Below are 20,478 nucleotides of genomic sequence, written 5' to 3'. Positions count from 1 at the left end.
ATATAGCTTTTCGACATTGGCAACTTTGTTGTACTCACATCTTGCGCTATAAAGTAGGCTTCAATTACATCAATATTAATAACACACAGTATTCTTCAACATACAAATCAAATGTGTACGATGAGCAATAAATAAATAAAAAAAGACACACATAATATCTATGCTATACTGTATATATTATTCATACAGTATATACGTATATTAATAATTTGCCAGCACTGCCCTCTACTGCCCACGACTAATAATTGTTTTAAAAAAAAGACTACATTCAAGCTTTTTGTAGTGTTTAACTGAACATAAGAGATTTAATTAATCACCTATGTTAAATTGAAAAAGAAACACGCTACTATGATTCAGTGTGGAATGTGTGCTGAAAGACACGCGTAACAAAGTAGGCAAAAAGGTTGACACAAACAGTTTTACTGTATTGTGGTGGACAAAATAGATTACAAGACAGACAACATCTTGTTGATGAAGGCATACATTTCTAACTAAAAAACATCCTAAGCAAAAAAGCTAAACCTTTTTCAAAAGCCCTTACAACCATTGATACGATGAGTCATTTTATTTTGTGGGTTTTTTTTAAATAATATTTGGCCATCCAGTCATCCATTTTTAATAAACTAGCTCAAATATATGGGATGTGTAAAATAGTAAGCTTGACTCAATGAAAGGAGTGTGGTTCTATTTTATGATATACAATATGTTTCCTTCAGGCCTTCACGACCTGTTCGTAAGCATGTCTGCCTCACAAGGTTCTCGGTTCAAATCTCCAGCTTATCAGTGTAGCGTTTGCATGTTTGCCCCCTTGCTTGCACGGCTTTTCTCGGGTACTCCAGCTTCCTCTAATATTACAAAAACATGTCCAAGTTCATGAAAGACTCTAAATTGATGATCGGTGCAAGTGTGTGTCTTGAGATTTGTCTAAATTCGTCCTGTGATTTCCTGACCAATCCCACCTCACACCCAAAGTCTCTTCTGGACTAAGTTTCAGTGCTCGTAATGATCTCCTGTTTACAAAAAAAAAAAAATGGCTGCAAAGGTTCTACTCATAAAAACTACATAGATAATTTCACATTTATAACAAATAAAAACATGTCTTTCCCGGAATTGTACATCGCTGTAATCTAGGATACAAACGAATAGTGGCGTACAGAGACCAGTTGTGAACACCGCATAACCTCGCATTGATGATGATGATGATGATGATGATGATGATGATGATGATCACCTTCCCCTGCTCAGTCATGAACATGCACACTACGAAACAGACTTTCCATCTTCCTCCCTCCTATGCTGGCTGCTCCGCTGGTCTGACCGATACCGTGATCCGCGGGCCTGGACGTCGGAGCCTTGACTAGGCTCGACATGGAGGTAGGCCCGAACGTGATGTCGCTGCGCCACAGAGCCGCTGAAGTCAATGACGCGACACTCGTAGGTTCCCTCGTCCGACGGCTTGACGCTGGACAGGCGCAGCTTGTGTGAAATGTTGCTGCCGGCCACTTTCACCACCTAAGAGGCACACAAAGTCTGCGATTTATTTGTTAAAGACTCACTGATTTGTTTCTGCCATTGTTAATGTCGATCTGTTGACTGAGTGGAAGCAAATAAAGCGAAGTGGAGACTACTAGTAGTTCAGTCAGTAAAGGTGCTGCTGATTCATTCGCAAAACGTTTCAGTGAATTAAACCAACTTGACATCAGCTAGAAGTTGAGCTACCTCCATAAATATCAATCAAATCTGAGCTGGATATCAGTGCTTTTTTTTAATCACACTAAGTTAATTTCAATAACACATTACAAGACAAACGTTTTGCATCAAGGTCCAAGCATAGTTGATCATTTTTGAGTTGGCACACATTACCAATGGCCAGTGGCGATTTCAAAATCAATATTAACTTACCAATACAGTGATGGCCAAAATATTAATTCCACTACTATTAATCACTTGGCTGTTATCTGCCAGACCGACATGCTTACACCAGTAAACTCTCCCTGTCTGGTGGACACTCAGGATTTATGGTTCCAAACAATGTGTGGAGGTCAAGTGAAAGTCTTGGTAGAACTCGGTGGCTTTGTACTTACACTAATTTTAGTGGCATCTTTCAACGTCTCCTCAAGAGGAACGACCTGCACAGAAAAAAATGATGGTCAGTTCCGCCATTCATGTGTATGTTTTTATAGTTAAGAAAATGAGCCGCAGCATGAAAAGGAATAGAATGTGGACACATTTCAACTTTATTGACAATAAAAAGGCGCAGTGTACAGTCTATAAGAAAAACAAAATGAATGAAGGCACCAGTGTTGCTAATGCTGATGTTGAATAGAGACTGTGCATTACAGCAATGCCAGACTCCGCTGAGAAAATCCTCTCTGCAGGGCAGATTATTTGCGACAGACAGAAGAAACCATAGCAGCTCCGTAAAACTGAGGCGCAATTGTAAATATACACAAGTTATATAGGGATGCTGGATTTTGTTTCTTTTTATTTGACATATTTTATATTTTGGTATGTTGTGTGAATCATTCTGTGTTGATTCACTTTAAACGAGTTTATTAGAAAAAAGTTGAACACTTAAAGTATTCAATTTTAGTCCAATTTGAAAATAGTTAATTTTTTGATTACATTTTTTTGCACTGTGTAGAGTGCAATAAATAAAAGCATTTTTTATAGTAAACATACCACAACATAGCACTTTTTTTCCCCATTTTTTAGTAATAAACTAATTTATTACTCATTCACTGCCAAAGACAAATTCATTTGTCTTTTCACAGTCCAGCCATTCAGTCCTAGGAACTTATTTAGATTTCTTTCAAATTTTTTACAAACGTTAGGGTAAAAGAGGGTCTGAAAATTTCTGTCAGTGACTCTTTTTAGTGAGCCGATTCAAAAGAGCTGGAATTCCCATCACTATTTTTCACATTGTTATTCTCCTTAAATTGCTATTTTTAATGCGAGACGATCTTTATGTATGATTTTTCCAAGTCTCATATGCATCCTTATATTGCACAGGGTCTTCCTCAACAGCCACTCATCTCTGAACTCCGCAAAATATGAGCGTGCAATTGCGCAGATGTATTTCTTTTGGGCATTGCTATGAATTATGCATTGCATAGACATTTTCAAAATCGATTTATTTTTCAGTGCCAATTAGAGTGTCTGGAGGCGCCGCAGGAGAGTGTAAGTTGCCCCATCCTGGGAGGGAGTCCACCTGTTGTTCCAGTGCTGGCAACAGCCAATTGCTAATTATCTACTCATTTCTGTCCCTGGGGGATTTGTGGTAGATTATGTAGGATTGTCTCACAGTAATATTTAGGCTTAGCCCAGATCAAAAACCGTACATAAGATGAAAAAATATAAACATACATGTCTTTGGGGGTCTTGGTGTCAGTGTATAACAACAATCAAAGTGAGCAATACATGTCATCATAAGAAAGTCACTTCTACATTCATACAGGATCTGTTCTCTGCAAAACTCCTGACGAAGCAAACCAAATTATGCTCGGTGAAATGAACCCATGAGGTCCTCTTCCGACTTTCAAAATCATTTGATGGCCTTCTGTTGATCTACATCATTTTTATTGCCCAACAAAATCTTAACAACTTCGGTACCTCCGTTCGTGTTAAAATTGGTAACATCCATCACTGATTGGCCCTCACAGAAAAGTGAACATACATTACACGGTCCAGCTGCCACTGAAATGCTGAATAATAGATGATCTAGAAATCTTGCTTTCCGCTCAGGTCTTCCTTGAAAGCATCCATAAACAAATGCATTATTACAGCGGAAACATTGTGGAAAAAAATATGCCCAAAAATGTAAGAACTATTAAGATGACCATTGAACTGGAAATAGATGTGCGATGTGGCAACAGCAATCTGTCTTGGCTGCTCCATAAAAGCAGCATGTGTTTTATCTACAGGGGAACAGCCCATTCACCTCACTGGACCCTTACCATCAAGCCTGCTGACATGGTCTCTGCAATGGAATCTGCATTATTTGCAATATTACCAGATTCAATACTATAGGATGCTCTCAAATTGCCATAACCTCCGGCACATTTACAAGGAATTTCACATTCCTCATTCTTTTTACGTAATCAGAATGCCTTGTTTCAACTACAGCACCTCACTGCACTATGAGACACTTATTTACAATTGGGATCCTCAGTTGTGATTTACTTTGTGAATATTTATTATTATTGTGTCATATGATTTTAGACTTTATACAGCGCCTTAGGAGAATGCACCTTCGGTTTCGTTGTACCTGTCACAAAGCCAATTCAGACATTCTTATTATTATTATTATCCAACCTCCTGCTTGTCAAGGTCAAGGACCCCCAAGGCCAGATAGCCAGGTGTCTGGTTGTTATGGCAACACATGTGCTTTCATAAAGCTTACATTTTTTTTTCAAGAATATGCTCTATGCAGGACCACTAGTTGAAACAAGGCAATCCGATTAATATTGCGTTTGTGGAATATCAGTTACGCAGAAATAGCCATCCGTTTTAGCCATATCAGGGGGCGGCCATCTTGTCACTTCTGTCGAGTGAAAATGACATCACATTTGCTCAGGGCTCAGATGACGACCAATCATAGCTCAGCTTCAGAAAACAGGCGAGCTGCGACTGGTTGTTACCTGGGCCCTGAGCAACTGTGATGTCGTTTTCAGTCGACAGAAGTGACAAAATGGCCGCCCCCTGAGATGGCTGAAAACAGGTGGATTAACTCTTATTCCACAAATGTAATATTAATCAGAATGCCTTGTTTCAACTGGTGGGGCTGCATAGAACATATTCTTGAAAAAAAAAGAATTTGGATTGACTTCCATCTTTAAAATGCGTCAACTTGCTTTGATATGTTTACAAAGTGGTAACATTTTGACTTGGAATACATCTTTCTCAGTTATAATTGATCACTGTGGAAAAAAATGTGAGACGAAATTAGCTCCAACTAAAAGTGAACCAGACGAATGAGGTTGAATATGGCGCATTTACAGAAGCGTATTAGTTGTATTCTAACAACAAAAATATCTGCCTCGCTGCTTACATCATTTGTGATCTGTGCAGGCTTCTTGGGCCCGTTTCTGCGGTCCTTGGTGTACCACCACTGGATCTCCAGGGAAGAAGGAGATCCTGCCCCGCGGAAGGAACACGCCATCTCGACATCCTCGCCACTCTGTGTCGTGATGTCGTGGGGAACCTCTGTGAATAGAGCTGGGAGAAGGATTCAAGGATTAACCATCAAAAAAAAAGAAGAAAATAACAGAAATAGGGAGCCGCATTTGACAAATGCAAACTGTGTTGCGATGTGATTCAGACGGAAGGGATCATTCGGTGAAACGGTACAGTTTTGCCCTTGCGTTTTCCCTCTCAATATCAAAGTTCTGGCTCTCATGATAGGCGCAACAACCCCTGAGTGCAAAGACCTCAGAATCTCTGTACTTGACATTCGGCATAGTGACAAGCTTATCTCGGGATGCAAACAAATTCCAAAAGCAAGTCCGAGAACAGGAAAGCCTTGACAAGGGATTTGGTATCGTTTGAACTACCCGACTCTGTAAGAGTCACGTCCTTGATGCAGTGCAACTCACGGCCTGAAGGTGGTCTCGTTTGTCAGGAGAGGAGAGGCGGTAGAGGTGAACTGATGTGAGCGTGGCGTGAAGAGTTAAGATAGCTGAAAGCAAAGTCAAATCCCGCACCAACGCAGTCGAACAACAATGAAAATGTTTGTTGTCTATATGTGGCCTATGATTGGCTGGTGAATCATTTTGGTCCAGTGTGTCTGTCTGCTTCCCGCGGTGACACCGAATCGACTAAACACAAAAATAAGAGCGATTCCTGTTTTGCTTCGTGTGCCTTCAGTGACTCTTTCTGCATTCAACACCGCTGGCACAATGCATCAGTCTTCTCTTGTTCCAACAGAAGGCAAATCTCTCAGGATTTACAAAGCCATCCAATCTGGATGCAGAAATAGCTGCAGAGGGCGTGATAATTCAAGGGAAAGAATACACAACATAATGTAACTTGTTGGAATAATTTGAAGTGAATTTCTGCAAAGATGCTCAATGGGCCATCATTTTTTGAAAGAAGCTGTGATGTAACGTTAATCTGGCAGGGTCTCTTACAAGCAGGACGAGGGATAATCGTAACTGATTTAATCTTTCTGGGCACACTAATGTGTCGCGACACAGTGGTCGGGAGTCACTGTCTTAAGTAATAGTTGTGTTTACGTGCCATGCACTCAACAGGACTTCGAACCGTGACGATGCCCTTAAGTACCGCGCAGTGCTTGTTCTTTTGACGCCTGGTTCAGACGTTTAAAGATGAACTGCTGTGTCTTAATTGCTTTTTTGCAAGCATTTGACTGTAGCCTTGGTTGTTGGTCTGTTGGTGTTTACTGGAATGAAATGACAATCTACACTTTTAAGCCCTGTAAGACATGGCGTGGAAGCATGGGCACACTTGCATACGTGCGCACACGCTTACACACACACTTTCGTATTTCAGACAATTACATTAATTTATGCAGCATTCAGAGATTAAGCAGAAATTTAGGTTTATTTTGACTGTGGCTCATTTGAACTTAGATTAAGTGTAGGTTTGGACTGTGCCATTTGTTTGTAGAGCGCTAAGACGTTCCACAACCACTTTTACAGTGCACTGGTTTGGAATGAGGAGAAAAGCTTCATTGGCATTGCCATGGCAACCAGTGATCTATAATAGACAACTTGTAGGGGTCTATAATCATGACGGTGGACCCGCCAGATGCCTCTAAAGTTGTCACAGATTGAGATGTTTACAGCAGACAATTTGTCAGAGATTTAACGTGCCGTTATACAGACAGAATACAATGTACACAACAGAGAAAAGATCTGAAAATTAAGACATTGTAGTAAAATTCTAAATCTGTTGAAATGATCATAACTTATATGATACAGTAGACAGATAGATAGATAGATAGATAGATAGATAGATAGATAGATAGATAGATAGATAGATAGATAGATAGATAGATAGATAGATAGATGTTCAAAGCTTGACAATTTTCATATTCTACGTACACCTTTTCCTTCAACCTGTTCTGCTTTCTAGTAGAAAAGGCTACTTTCTATTCCAACTTCATTGTCTTATTATCTCCCCATTTGATCTTTGTTCTGCCATTATTTCCATTCTGATAGAATGCCCCGTTCTTCCCCCTTTGAATTCAGCTCCTCTCCTCTCCTCTCCTCTCCTCTCCTCTCCTCTCTGGCCTAGTGTGTCGGATCTCTGATGTCTGACATTCAGAGATTCCCCCTCGCGCTCTCAGAATTATTGAATATGTCTGCTGGTGCGTTGCCCATGGGCGCTGTCACACGTTGAGCAGCCTGGAAGTGTTTTCACTGCGCGCGGCAGGACTTGTATTCAGCAGGCATATACTGTAGCATTGTGTATTGGTGGAAGGCATACTAATTCACTATGACACCGCTGCACTGTAGTATGTTTTATTTGAGTTGTGATATTAGAAAATAATGAGGTCAGAGGACATTTCTCAACAATTAGTCTCACAGGCCCCGATGCATGTGCACTTTGTTTTTATGGAACACATAATAAGGAGTCAGTCTCCACACTGACACCTGTAATAGCTTAATAGCTTCCACTCTTGTGGAAGATTACAAGATTTTGTCGCTCACAATCTCTGTTCCATTTCATCCACTATTGATGAGTCACAGAGAACGCATAAATGCAGATCATTTAACTCACGTACCACCGTCAGGTCATACAGACAGTTTTAACAAATGTGAAATGTTTTTTTTGGGGGCAGGGGATTGTAAACTTCTCCTTTAAGTAAGAGAGGACATGGTTAAGATGTCCATGAAATCCCAAATATTTGGGTTATCTGATATTTTTAGAGGTTCAAGTGGGAATCAGTTGTGATGTCCACATACATTTTGGAGACAATTGATAGTAGTTTTCTGACAGTAAGCAGCGTTCAGCTTTTTTACACTTACGTTAAAGCGGTCAACCCAAACTTTTTTTTTTTTTTACAAATATGTTCTCTGCAGGCCCTACACTAGTGCCACTAGCATTCTGATTAATATTGTGTTTGTGGAATATGAGTTAAGCAACAAAATCCACCCGTCTTTAGCCATCTGTTGGAGCGGCCATTTTGTCACTTCTGTCGACTGAAAATGACATCACAGACTCACATAATAACCAAGCATGGCTCAGCTTTAGAAAACAGGTGAGCCGTGATCTGAGACCTGAGGGTCTGTGATGTCACTTTCAGTCGACAGAAGTGACAAAATGGCCGCCCCCGCAGATGGCTAAAAACAGGTGGATTTTGCTGCTTACCTCATATTTCATATTAATCATTTTGCCTTGTTTCAACTAGTGGAGCTGCATAGAACATATTCTTGAAAAAAAATATGTCGAGTTGACTTCCACTTTAAGCATTTAAGACTGTCCCTTAACTGCCTCTGGCTGTGTCATTTGAAGCGGAGGAACTGTTCCGATGTCCCTGATCTGTTCCCTCCCTTGTGGAAGGTACATTTGGTGCACACCTTCCGTCCCACATAGAATCAATCAATCTGTCTACAGACAACAGCGGCGTGATTGCAGTCTGATTAGGTCTCTATCGGGTCGGTGCTCGCCGCAATCTAATCATCAAATCGTCTCTGTGTCCGTCTTCCCTCAGTTACTACCATCATGAAATCCTGCACTGATCTTCCTTCGGTGGAGCGAATCCCCGCCTATGCTTAGCAAATATATATCAGCGTCGGATGAGCACCACTGCTGCTGCAAATGACTTTTGCCGGTGTGACTTTTGTTTCTTGCAATCTCACAGCTCTTTGACATTTGTGAGGAATGTCATACCATGACTTTAAGGCCATCAGTGAAATCAGTAAAAGTCCACACAAAAGCAAGTTAAAGTCAATGGACACAACACACAGTACCGGTAATTTAAAGCCAACACTGCCTTGCATGTAAATCCTAATAATGAACTGTGTCAGCCACTATAAAGCTGCCACAGAGGCTTGCTTTTTAAGCATATATTTTACTTGCCAGAAGCCTCTTCTAGCGGAGGCCGGGAATGATTGTTTCATGATGCACGTCCACAACATGCATTTTTAAAGTGATGCTCTGTGGCATTTTTCACTCCACTGCATATTGAATTCTGAGAGAGAGAGAGAGAGCGAGAGAGAGAGAAGAGGCCACAAGGACCCAAGAAGAGGCTGCTCGCTGGCCACCGAAGACTCATTAAAAATGAAAGATGGAGAGGAGGGCGCTAGAATAAATGCAAACACAGAGGAACACACACGACTGAAGCCCAAGAGCGATAACTCACAACCAAATATTTTTTATCTTCAGGTCAGAGGCAAAATGAGTTGGATAAATCAAGCGTGAGTGGCAGTGTGGGGGTCAAAACAACAATTCTTCTTCTTGGCCCTTTGAGCTTTTTCACGACTTAATTACAGAGGATGTATCAGCATGGAGAAGAAGTAAATGTGTGTGTTTTGGGTGTAAGCCTGCATGTTTTTTCACACTGTTTTCAAAGACACACCAGACATACGCAAAATACACAAGGGATAAACGATTGCAGCAAACCGAATATTCACTTGTCACACTCAGGTTGAAATCATTCGGTTTTGGGGGGAGGTTGTTCACTTTCATGCAAATGCTTAATAGAGCACTCGTTACCATGACAACCAAGGACGGAGCGACGGTGTTGCCAACTTATAGACTTTTCCGACTCTCGTGATAATTTTTTGAAAAAAGCGACTACTAAGACATCTTTTGTTTTGTTGGGGGGGGGGGGGGGGCAGGTGTTATTGACAGTAGATTCGGAGGAGAGTCAGCAACCACTGGCTAATTTGTCAATAATTGCTTGTATCTATTTTTTTAATTTTGTGTTTCAAAATAACACAATGTGAATTGACATTATTGTAGCTGACCGTCAATTCATTTTTAATCTCACACACACCACCTGCTCTTAATAGATTTAATTTTTGATAATACATTTTTCAATGCATGTATAAAAGATGCACTATCCTAACCAAACCACAAAGAGTTTGAAGCAAACAACAAAATAACCACATACTGTATTTCCCCCCTGTGCAAAGAGCTCTCCTGCATAAAAATTACCATTCAAGGACGGCACAAAACTACTGTACAAGACATCAACATTAAGTGCGAAAACTAATTTTGTTCATGCTTTCACGAATATCAACGCACTAAAAAATGTAATATTAAGGTACTATGTTTGTCCTGCATCTCATTCCAAATTCGCAAACAAATATTAGGCCTTCTGATGGTGTAATATATGGCAGTATAAGACTCAGTGTACGTGACATGTCTGCGATCTAGTGGTGATTGATTGCATATTTCACATTTTGGCGGATTCGCATATTTTTTCCCAATATTTTTGGATTTTTCCTTTTTCTTTTCTGGAATTTAACGTATACTGAATGTTTCTCAGCAATTTTTAAGTGACATTTTTTGAGTTTGTTGAATAAAAAAAAAAAAAGAGCAAATTGGTCCATGGGCCTCACATGCACTATGACCAAAGAAGCAGTGAAACATGTTTTTGAGAAGTGTTGGCGATTGAGATTGCTTATAGAGACACTGCCATGCTATAACAAGGATAAGTTCAAATAACAGCACTGCAAATCAATTTTGCTGGTTAAATTAAAAGCGTTGATCAATTTCGTCTCTATATTAAAAGGAATCCGTTTTAAGGCTTCTGCCTATTGAGGACCTCTGCCTTCAAAAGTCATCGGAAAACAGGCACTGCTTGCTGGAATAATTGTACAAATGCATCTTGACGTTAAATGGCAACATTTGTCATGTGCAAAGGTGCCACCTCACAGAGCCAGCTGGTAAAATACGGAACATTAACTTTATAGCTCCTTTTCCGTCATGCCTGTGGGGCGTAGAGGGGAAGAATTGAAAATAAAAAGGAAAGAAACGGACTGTGTGAAGACTAGGACATGAGCTACCACTGTAACTTTCACCAAGGTGAGCGTAAATAACCGTGAACAGAATCCCTCTGGGAGGTGTTATTTCCCTAATGTGATAAATGGATTTAATAATCAGGGAAGGTTAAAGCGAAAGTTGAATGAAGCTTGTGCAATAAAGAGACTTACCACAGACATTTATCACTCTTTTTTAAAAGCTTTAATTCTGTACGCGTGCAAATAAAGCTTCGTTATTTGGTGAATCAATCATCCAAAGCCCTTTGAACATTTTCACCCAACGCTACAAAAAAATAAATTTTTAAAAAATATGGTACGAAGATGTTACCAGGATGTATAAAGTGCTGCTTCGTCACTTCCTGTCACCGCTGATTCAACTGCTACGCCGGCTCTTATGAAAACCTTTTATCACTCTGGCTTATAGTGACAGGAGTTTCCTATACTAAGATTGCTCGCAGCCCCAAATGGCATGAGGGGAAAACACAACATAACATACAGATAAACAAAAATAAGTCATGGGGGAATTTGCCAGAAAGTCAATAATGTTGCATTAGGTTCAGATTCGGCAGCAGAATAAACAGACAGTGAGCTCCTTGGGGAAATAAGAGGATGCTGTGAGCCCTTCAGCCTCCATTCAAGGTGGAAGGTAAAAATCATGAACTAAGAGAGGAGCAGCTGTCCTGCCTGTTGCAGCAGATCATCCGGACCTTCGGGGTGAATTCTTCATAGCCCTGGGGACGCAACAAACGCGGGCTGTTTCCGCTTTGTTGTGATGTGTACGAACATGTATTAACATGCCTTGTTGACAACTCATACCTGGGCTGAACCCCCGAGAGATGAATAGTAATGTCCTGTCGGAGATTGTGCACCATCATCAAGAGATGCTCACTATGGATTGGAGGACAATTGAGTGCAGCACAGACCGAGACACTCTCCCATCTCAAATGATGTAGGGCTGTGCAATTAATCGTAATGAAATTACAAGTACGATTATTACACTCCACGATTACAAAATTGGCATTTTGTTTGGAACTTACATAATTATAGTGTTTCAAAGAAATGTATTTGACTTTATATTTTTTACATTTAAATATTTTCCTTTATACATTTAAAGAGTTTTGTACCCAAAAAATAAATGAATTATAAATAAATTATTACCAAAATAATCGTGTTTAGTATTTTTTTTTCTTAATCAAGCATCCCTAAAATGATGTGTCCGAAATTAATTGGAAACCAAGTATGGATAATTTGGCTTGCTTTTACAATTACTCCTTAACAAACCACGGACTAGCAGGTGTGAAACATTTTTGCGCTTGGCAGAGGTAATAACGTCATATTAAGCCCTTTTGAGGACTCATTCATGTTTGCTAGTAGTGACTGTTATTGGAGAAATTCTCCAATTATTTGAGTGGTATCAGTTGATATTGCTGCATGTTGCATGTATTTTCTCAGTCGCATTTGATAGTGCAGGGCGGGAATACCATTAATGTTGTGTTCCAGTGAGTGCAATTCAGCTTACTGGTGGCAAATTGTATCACTTAATATCACTTAAAATAGGCGTAATGCATTGCCGCTAAATGAATTCTTAAAATGTCAGACTTGTTTTAGGTGTTTGCATTTCAATATCAGAACAGTCATCGTGTATTCACAAAACATATGTGAGGGCTCACCATAAACGGCACGACTAAGCAACATGTTTCCAAGCTTCCTACATCATCCCAGCAGCATTAACTGGGACAGCAAGGCAAAGTGTCATCTTAACTAAGATGACGCCACGGTGAAGCCTGGCAGACGATTGCCGGCACTAATGGAGCGGCACACTCCGCCGCACAATGTTAGTGATGGTCACGAGGGATAACAGCATGAAGGCTGCCAAAGACTCCCAACTCTGCACTTTCCTGCACTCAGCAAGGACAACAAACTGAGTCTGAGACCAAGACTATCATTACATCGTGTTTAAGCAAAGCATCAAAGGATTATTTGTACAGACTCCTGCCGATACTGACCGACTCATCCTGCGGATTAATCTTCACACAGCACCAATAAGTTTCGTGTTGGGAGGCAATTTGATTTCCACTTGAGCTCAAGAAGCAACTGCGCTGCGGGAGCTGAACGGTCCTCAGCCGAATGCATTTATCTGAAACAAATGGGTCTGGCCTGGATATAACAAGCGCTCCGGAGAGCAGTGCTTTCAGCTTCTGCATGAAAGCTCCACTGCTTTAGTGATTTATCAAAGAAACCTATAAAATGACTTTTGGAGGGGTTTTTATTTTCTAAAGTAATTTTATGTTTTATTTTTTCAAAATCAACAGAGGGGATTTTAATCCTGGTGAGCAGTTTGTGGTCATAATCGCCCCACCCCCGCCACTTTCATTTCATGGCCAGTTTAAAACCCCACATGAATGAGAACACAACTATTTCAGCCAATTATAATTAACTCCCAATGGAGGAAGTGTGCCTAATTGATTTTCTAACCTTCCCACCACAGTTAATCTATTTGGAGATGCTGCTTCCAGCACTGATTAATAGAGACTGGGCTAACATTAGAAGGAAAAGTGAAAGTGGCTATAAAAAGGCTCAGTAATAATATAACATACAGTATGAGGCATTCTTTGCATTTAAAATGTAACATTAAAATTGTTCAAGCAGCTGCTGAAAAGCCTAATATTTTAAATGGACAATTTACACACACACATCTTTCACAGGTAAAAGCCTCAAGCCCCATCTCTTTTTTGGACTGGGTTAAAATAATATTTTCTTTCCTTTTTTTTTTTTTTTTTTAATTCAAGTCAATTGATATAATTGGATTGCACCCAATATAATTATACACAATCTTCCTGTTGGTTTCTTGACCACCAGATTCAATCTTAATTTGGGGACCTTTTTCCTGTCAAAGCGCCATTTCAGTTTTTATAAAGTCCCAACGAACTTTCAACTTTTGTACCGTTTCTTTCTCTATTTGTAGAATTGCATAGCGGGCCAGTTCGAATGCATTTGGGGTTATATACGGCCCACACACCAATGGTTTCCCACCACTGATCAAATACTGGGTTATTTCTATCATTCAAATTTAGAATACTATGACTGAAAATCCGAACAAAATCAAGAGTCAAACAATTTCACTCCCAATGAACAGTGCATATTTTACATGCAAACCTTAAAAAGAACTGAAACTTACCATTTCCAGATAAATGATTATCCAGCTCACCGTGTTCTATAGCGAGCGCCGCGTTAAGTTGAACGTAAAGTCCCAAGTAGTGCAATAGCCCCACTATGCCTCTCATTGCTTTCAAATATGTCGACGAGTGCGAAGGAAATGTCACATCAGGTGGTGAGCATCAGTAGAGGAGCTCCGCAGCGAAGAAACCGTCACGGTCATGGAACTGAACAGTTGTCTACGAAGCGACAAGCCGTGGCACTATTCTGCTGCTCTGCTCGTGGACGTGACGACGAGGCAGGGGGCGGAAGGAGACGCACAAAGGAGGACCGGTGAAGCGGCTATCAGTGGCAGCCAATTACGCGGAGGGATCGCAAACCAATCCTTGCAAATGGTTGATTCCTGCAATTATCAAACAGGTCTCTAATCACCGTATACTTTATATTTGAAGTTGCTTATTGAATTATATAATCACGAACGAAAATGGATTAGAAACTACATTTTTTCCCAGGAAGGTAAATGGAATATATTGTTTGAGTATCTCATAAAAGTGAGTACTCTATACAATATATAGCTACCACTATCTCACAAATGAGTTACACATATAGGCCTACTAAACGTATGCAAGCAAGCGGAAAAGTTTCTACAATGGCGACACTGCTATTGATTAAAGGCCACCTTAAAGTTTACAGCGACCAATCATAGCTCAGCTTCAGAAAACAGGTGAGCTATGACTGGTTGTACCTGAGCCCTGAGCAGTTGTGATATCCTTTTCAGTCAACAGAAGTGACAAAATGGCCGTGCCATGAGATAGCTAAAAAGAGGTGGATTTTTCTGCTTAACTCATATTCCACAAACGCAATATTAATCAGAATGCTGTGTTTCAACTAGTGGGCCAGCTGTGAACATATTCTTGAAAGAAATATGTTTGGGTTGATTTACTCTTTAAAACGGAAGCGGATTAGAGTTTAGTTCTTCATGGACCATGCAGTTATATGAAGATTTTTGATTTGAGGTATTATAATTGATCTACCTTATTAAGGTGAATAACGTCATGTTTTGCAGAGAACAGAACAAAGTACAACAAATGGTACCACAATTAATATCAAATATTAATAAGTAGGCCTAAATGTCGACAATAACCAGAGGCATTTGAACTTGTGGCCATTAATCAGTTTGTTTTCTCAGACTGTGGGAGTGATTAGATGCCAACACCTGCTGTATTCTTGTTATGTCGCCAAAAGAAAATTATTTGTTTGAGGCTCATGTGAGAAATTTAAGGTGCCAAGATTGCACCTTCCATGTACTGTAGCCTCATATTCAGATACAAAATTAGAGCCAAAATAGAAAAGCCTTTCCTGAAAAAAGTCTTAGCAGTCTGTGGGAGGAAAAACAAAATGTTCTTGTGTGACTGCTCCAAGCATTTACTCTCTGTGCTCTGTTGCTGGTATCAGGTGAGGTGAAGAAGATAATTAATGCTTAAATAGGAGCAAATCTGACCATGTCAGTCCCACATTCCAACATTTTGTAGAAAGTCTTTTCAGAAGGTTAAACTGCTGTAGCAAAAAAAAAAAAACAATCATGAAATGTCATTTACCCACCCAAGAGCATTCATGAGCATGGGACCTCAATGCTCGTTCTCAAGTGGAGCAAAGTGTTTTCACAGCTCACAGAATTCATCACTTTGCGGTGAGACAGATGGTTAGCCAGCCGCTCTCCTCTGTCACTGTCATCTCGCTGACCATTTAGGAAGAATTATATGATGGCCGAAAACGTGGCATCATTTCCTGGTTGACTGGATATGTTTTTGCGCTTCAGTAAATCTTCACTGTTCTTTCCTGGCACAATTGTAACTGGCTGCTGGTGAAAAGCGAGGATGTCGGGGTGCGTGCCGGCAGCAGCAGCTGCGCCACATTGAGCATCTCTCTGCAGGCTGCCTTCCTCCCGAGGCTAATGAAGCTTGACAGAAACATGCAATGAATAGAGATAGAGCAGCTTGTGTGCTGATGAATGTATTGTGCATCATATTTGATGAAACGGTGCAGAATTCAAATGTCTCATGCAGAGCTTGAGTCATGTCTCTTGCAGAGATGCTGGTGTAGGACAAAACAATCAGAGTCATTTATAGATGAAAAATTGAATACACATTTTTACCTGACAATTTCCTCTAAGATGAAATAACTCAGCCCCCAATAGCTTTGGGAACTCATATACGATGCGGTGGTTGGTGAATGGGGAGCCGGACAAGCGGTTTGTATTCTTGCTGTCAAGCAAAGCGTTAATATGCCAAGCTTATTACAGCAAGCTTTTTGCACACGAGGAGATTTAATTATCTTCCTAGGTTCACACTCTCTTCAGCCTTTGGCATTTCTGCACAGTGGGCACAGATTGCAGTCCACTGATTTTTAATCTTCTCCTAATTTTCATCAGTAGCTACAGCAGACTCAGGTGCTTTAAGTTCACTTGCTTTCACGGCCTTCCTATTGACAGGTATTGTAAATGGCCAACCTTTGGATGTTTTAAAGAGCACGGTCCAGACCCACCTTTTTCATTTAGATTTTAACAAGCATTTGTTTATTGTATTCAGGCACGGAATGGTCCATCTGGAGCATCGTGAAAATTCCCGGTGGGCCGCAAAGGGGCACTATTGAGCGACAAGGACGCAGTATCCGTATATACTCTGCCATTATTTATATTAACTCATTCAGTGCCAAAGTTTTTCAGACCCTCTATGAAATGACATAAATATGTCATTGGCATGGAATGAGTTACCTACATTTTTAAAGATTGGACTTACAACTTATCTGAATGCAAAATGAAGCCGTAGAAGAAAACACTTTGATTCTTACAGTCACTATCCCTCATAAGAATTTCTTTCACATCATAACAAACAACTAGAATAGCTGAGAAGTCATTGTTTGGCATACCATCCACAGCCATGGTTCCATGAAATTAAATCCATGCACACTCAGAATCTAGCTCAACACATTCATAATACAAGCAGAAGCAAACCTTAAATATATTAGGATCTGTTATTGATATTTTAAGCACTTTAGCTTCATTGACATTGAAGTGCTTTATAAATAAAGTGTGATTGAATATTTGATAGATTGATCAGCCATACGCCAGGCATGCTTTGTAGAAATGTAGTTTAATTCACAGCGCCTTCGTAGGATTCAATCAATAGCCTACTTGTTTATCCATGCTACATTTAACATTCCATGTGCCCTAATTGATGGTTTATTTTATAACAAGGTATGTGCACTATTTCAATAAGAAAAACGTGATTTAGTCCACCCGAACAAAAAAAAAAGTGATTTCTTGTATGCAAATCTCAAGCTTCATTTCCACAGGACTGTTGCAGTAAAGTCTTCAAACAGATGGTGTTTTATTCCAGTGGGAAGTTGTGCAAGCTAACCCAATAAACGGACATGCTCCCCTCTGGCAAATATGAACAAGTGCTCAGCTGCAATGTGGCCAGATGTTAAAATCGCACAATCATGAGAGCAATAGAGGTGATTAATTATGAAAAGCTATGGGGTGAAAAGCATTTAAAACCTTTTTATTAAGTGTTCAGCTTCATGGGCTGGATGCCTCCATTGCTTCAAATGAACACGCACATCCTTATTCCTTATCAGACCACACAGTAACCTTTGAATTCCACTTAATTACAGTAAATCTTGTCTTACTGGTGTTATGTGTTGTTTAAATGTATCTACCGGTAATCATATTCTTTCGATGTTGTGATTGATGTGTACATGATGTTTAACCTGCTGGCTTCTTGACCATTTCAAAAGTGATGTTCTATCACAAGCGGTCTTTTACCTGGTTAATTAAAGGATAAATGATAATAGTTGCATGCATCAGCTCCACCTAACTCGTTCATCTTTTCCGGACCTCTCAAAGGGTAACTTTGAATGGTGCCTTGCGGTCATTCTGCTGTGGTCTTCTCAGATCCCAGCTAACAACATTGCTCACTGTCAAAGGAGCCAAAAGTAAGCCGACATGGGGCATCTAGTTCCCATCTGGCCTCAGGCCCAGACAGGAGCATGATAGTTGGCATTTGTGTGGTTGCTTAATTGCTTCATTGCGGATTCTAGCATTCTGCTCTCCAGGATGAACGCAACAGACAGCTGAATGTTTCATAGAAGCTGAATGGAGACTCTTGCACTAAGAAGGAGATATACCTGGCTTATAGAGCCATATAAATCCAGGAAGAATTAAATGGTCATAGACGATAGCATCATTTGAGTACAAATGTGAATTTAATCATTTTGATCAAATATTTATCACAGCCGGAACTAACAGATTACATTGGCAAGTTAAACTGTTTATTCATATTTTTGATGAAACCCTCCAAATATAAATTTGAATTTATTGTTTATAATTTTAAAGAGAGACGTGCACACAGTCAGAAAGCTTGGTCGGAAATGTTGTGTTTTTGCTGGAGTTTTTTTTCAACACAATTACCCAAAATGTAATGGGCTCTTGAATCTCACATCAGATTTGTTTTCACTTAATCTGTCACCGGGTCAGACAGAAAGACAAACGAGGGCAGTTTAAAACATAACCTCATTGGTGGAGGTAATGATGCTACAAGTCTCAGCACTAATAACTCTTTCTTTCTAAAGTAAACACATTTAAACGTCAAAGATTTGCATTTCCTGTCATGGAGAGCCGAACTTACACCACTTCCGTGTAAGAATCCTACAAGCCCTGAATTATGGATACATTGTCATAGTGTTTGCATTTACAATGGGCTGTAGGTGGCCATAAAAATGCCAACGCGGTGACAATACTATTAGCACAGATGAGCTTTGAACGTTAAAACTGAGGTGATAATTTCCTGAGGCATGCAGTTCTGCTGACATTCTGATTAGCCTGCGCTTCGAGGTATTTAATGACCTGCCACAGGGGCTAATCCATTGCATGGACAAGATGAGTCTTTCCTCATTGGGCTGCAAGATCCTCTCAAGCTTAACAAGAATACTGTTGAGGTATACGGTATCACAGTCAGTTAAAAATATATATTTACTGCATATATAATTATATGGGGGAAGCACAGTGACTAATTGGTTTGCTATCCTGGCTAATAGCATGAAGGTCCAGATTTGTAATCTTCCTCGGGTCTTCCTATGTAGCGTTTACAGTTTCTACTACAGTGCCAAAATGCATTCATTATGTTAAGTGAAGCCTTTAAAGTGCCCTTATTAAACAATGGCCTCTGGACTAATGCCTCAATGAATCACCGGTGGTATGCTCCATCGCCTTAAAAGAAGGTTAAAAAGAAACAAATGACTTAAAACTTATAAGCAAAAGCATGAACAATTATTTTAGTATTTTACATAAAAAACGGTTCCGCAAGATCACATTTAAATTCAACCTCATGTTTAACTTATAATTCTGTCTTCTTCTTTAGCTCATTTATGTGTCAATCGGCAGTTGGAATGGGGAGCTCAAAAATCTTGGAACTTTGCTTCCACTATCAAAACATAGCTGCCAAATGCAAAGTGTGACAACAAAAAGAACGCACACAATGCTGTCCGAGGCCTGTGGTAAAGGTGAAGGGCGAGGGAACATGAAAAAAGGTGGTCAAGGTTAAAAAAATGCTAGAATTGAGAGGCGGTGAAGCAAGTGGAACAAATCCCTTGATGGGGCTCATCAAGGGATACGTTCCTGTTGAGCGAAGCTTTGGAAGCCCAGAAAAGGTGCATGGCAGCTAACTCGTCCAAGCTGTGATGTTGGTGATGCCAATGCGGCCAGTACCAACACAATACTCCACCTCCAGTTCACACACCGACATAAAAACATGAGCATGAATGTCATTGCATTGAATTGCAATACTGGCGCTGTCTCAACAAAGCTATGATGTTTTAAAGGTAGTTTTTATCTCTCACACACAACCATCTTGCTGCATGCCAATTTTCAAACCTGGTCTAACATTTGGCACTTCCACGGCAATGTGCAAGAATTCATCCTCCACTCTGGTAAATGTGTTTTCAGACCACTCCATAAAATAAAAGGACCACTGTTTCAGCTGCAGTTAGACAGGGACTTAACCCGAAAATGCAAAACCAGGTGGACACTGTGGAATATAGAGAAGTGCCCATACTTGCCACCTACAACTCTTCTAAGACATGAATTAATTATCTTACAATGACTACCGTAGCATACCTGTTTAACGCTTAACTCATTCACTGCCAGACATTTTCAGACATTCTTTTACACTAACATGTGGAAAAAAAAAGAAAAAAGTATAAATAAATTCCTGGGATTGAATGGAAGGACTGTGAAAAGACAAATAATTTCGTCAATGGCAGTGAATGAGTTAATGTTGAAGGTGTCTAGTAACAGTAACGGTAGTCA

The 20,478-nt window shown here is 40.0% G+C and overlaps 1 protein-coding gene across 1 annotated transcript; it reads right to left on the bottom strand.

Moving 5' to 3' along the window:
- Positions 1-404: 404 nt before the first annotated feature.
- On the bottom strand, positions 405-14,400 carry vstm2lb (V-set and transmembrane domain containing 2 like b). Its single transcript, XM_086041112.1, has 4 exons — positions 14,134-14,400; positions 5,051-5,217; positions 2,085-2,129; positions 405-1,512 (listed from the first exon to the last, which is right to left on the bottom strand). Exons 1-4 carry the CDS (start codon positions 14,237-14,239, stop codon positions 1,261-1,263), a joined length of 570 nt encoding a protein of 189 aa, XP_085897238.1. The 5' UTR covers positions 14,240-14,400; the 3' UTR covers positions 405-1,260.
- Between the last annotated feature and the right edge of the window lie 6,078 nt (positions 14,401-20,478).

The sequence above is a fragment of the Filicampus tigris genome, chromosome 9, assembly GCF_054856515.1.
Source record: "Filicampus tigris isolate MCC_2025a chromosome 9, RoL_Ftig_1.0, whole genome shotgun sequence".
In the NCBI taxonomy this organism is placed as follows: domain Eukaryota; kingdom Metazoa; phylum Chordata; class Actinopteri; order Syngnathiformes; family Syngnathidae; genus Filicampus; species Filicampus tigris.
This window is presented reverse-complemented; position numbering and strand designations above follow the sequence as displayed.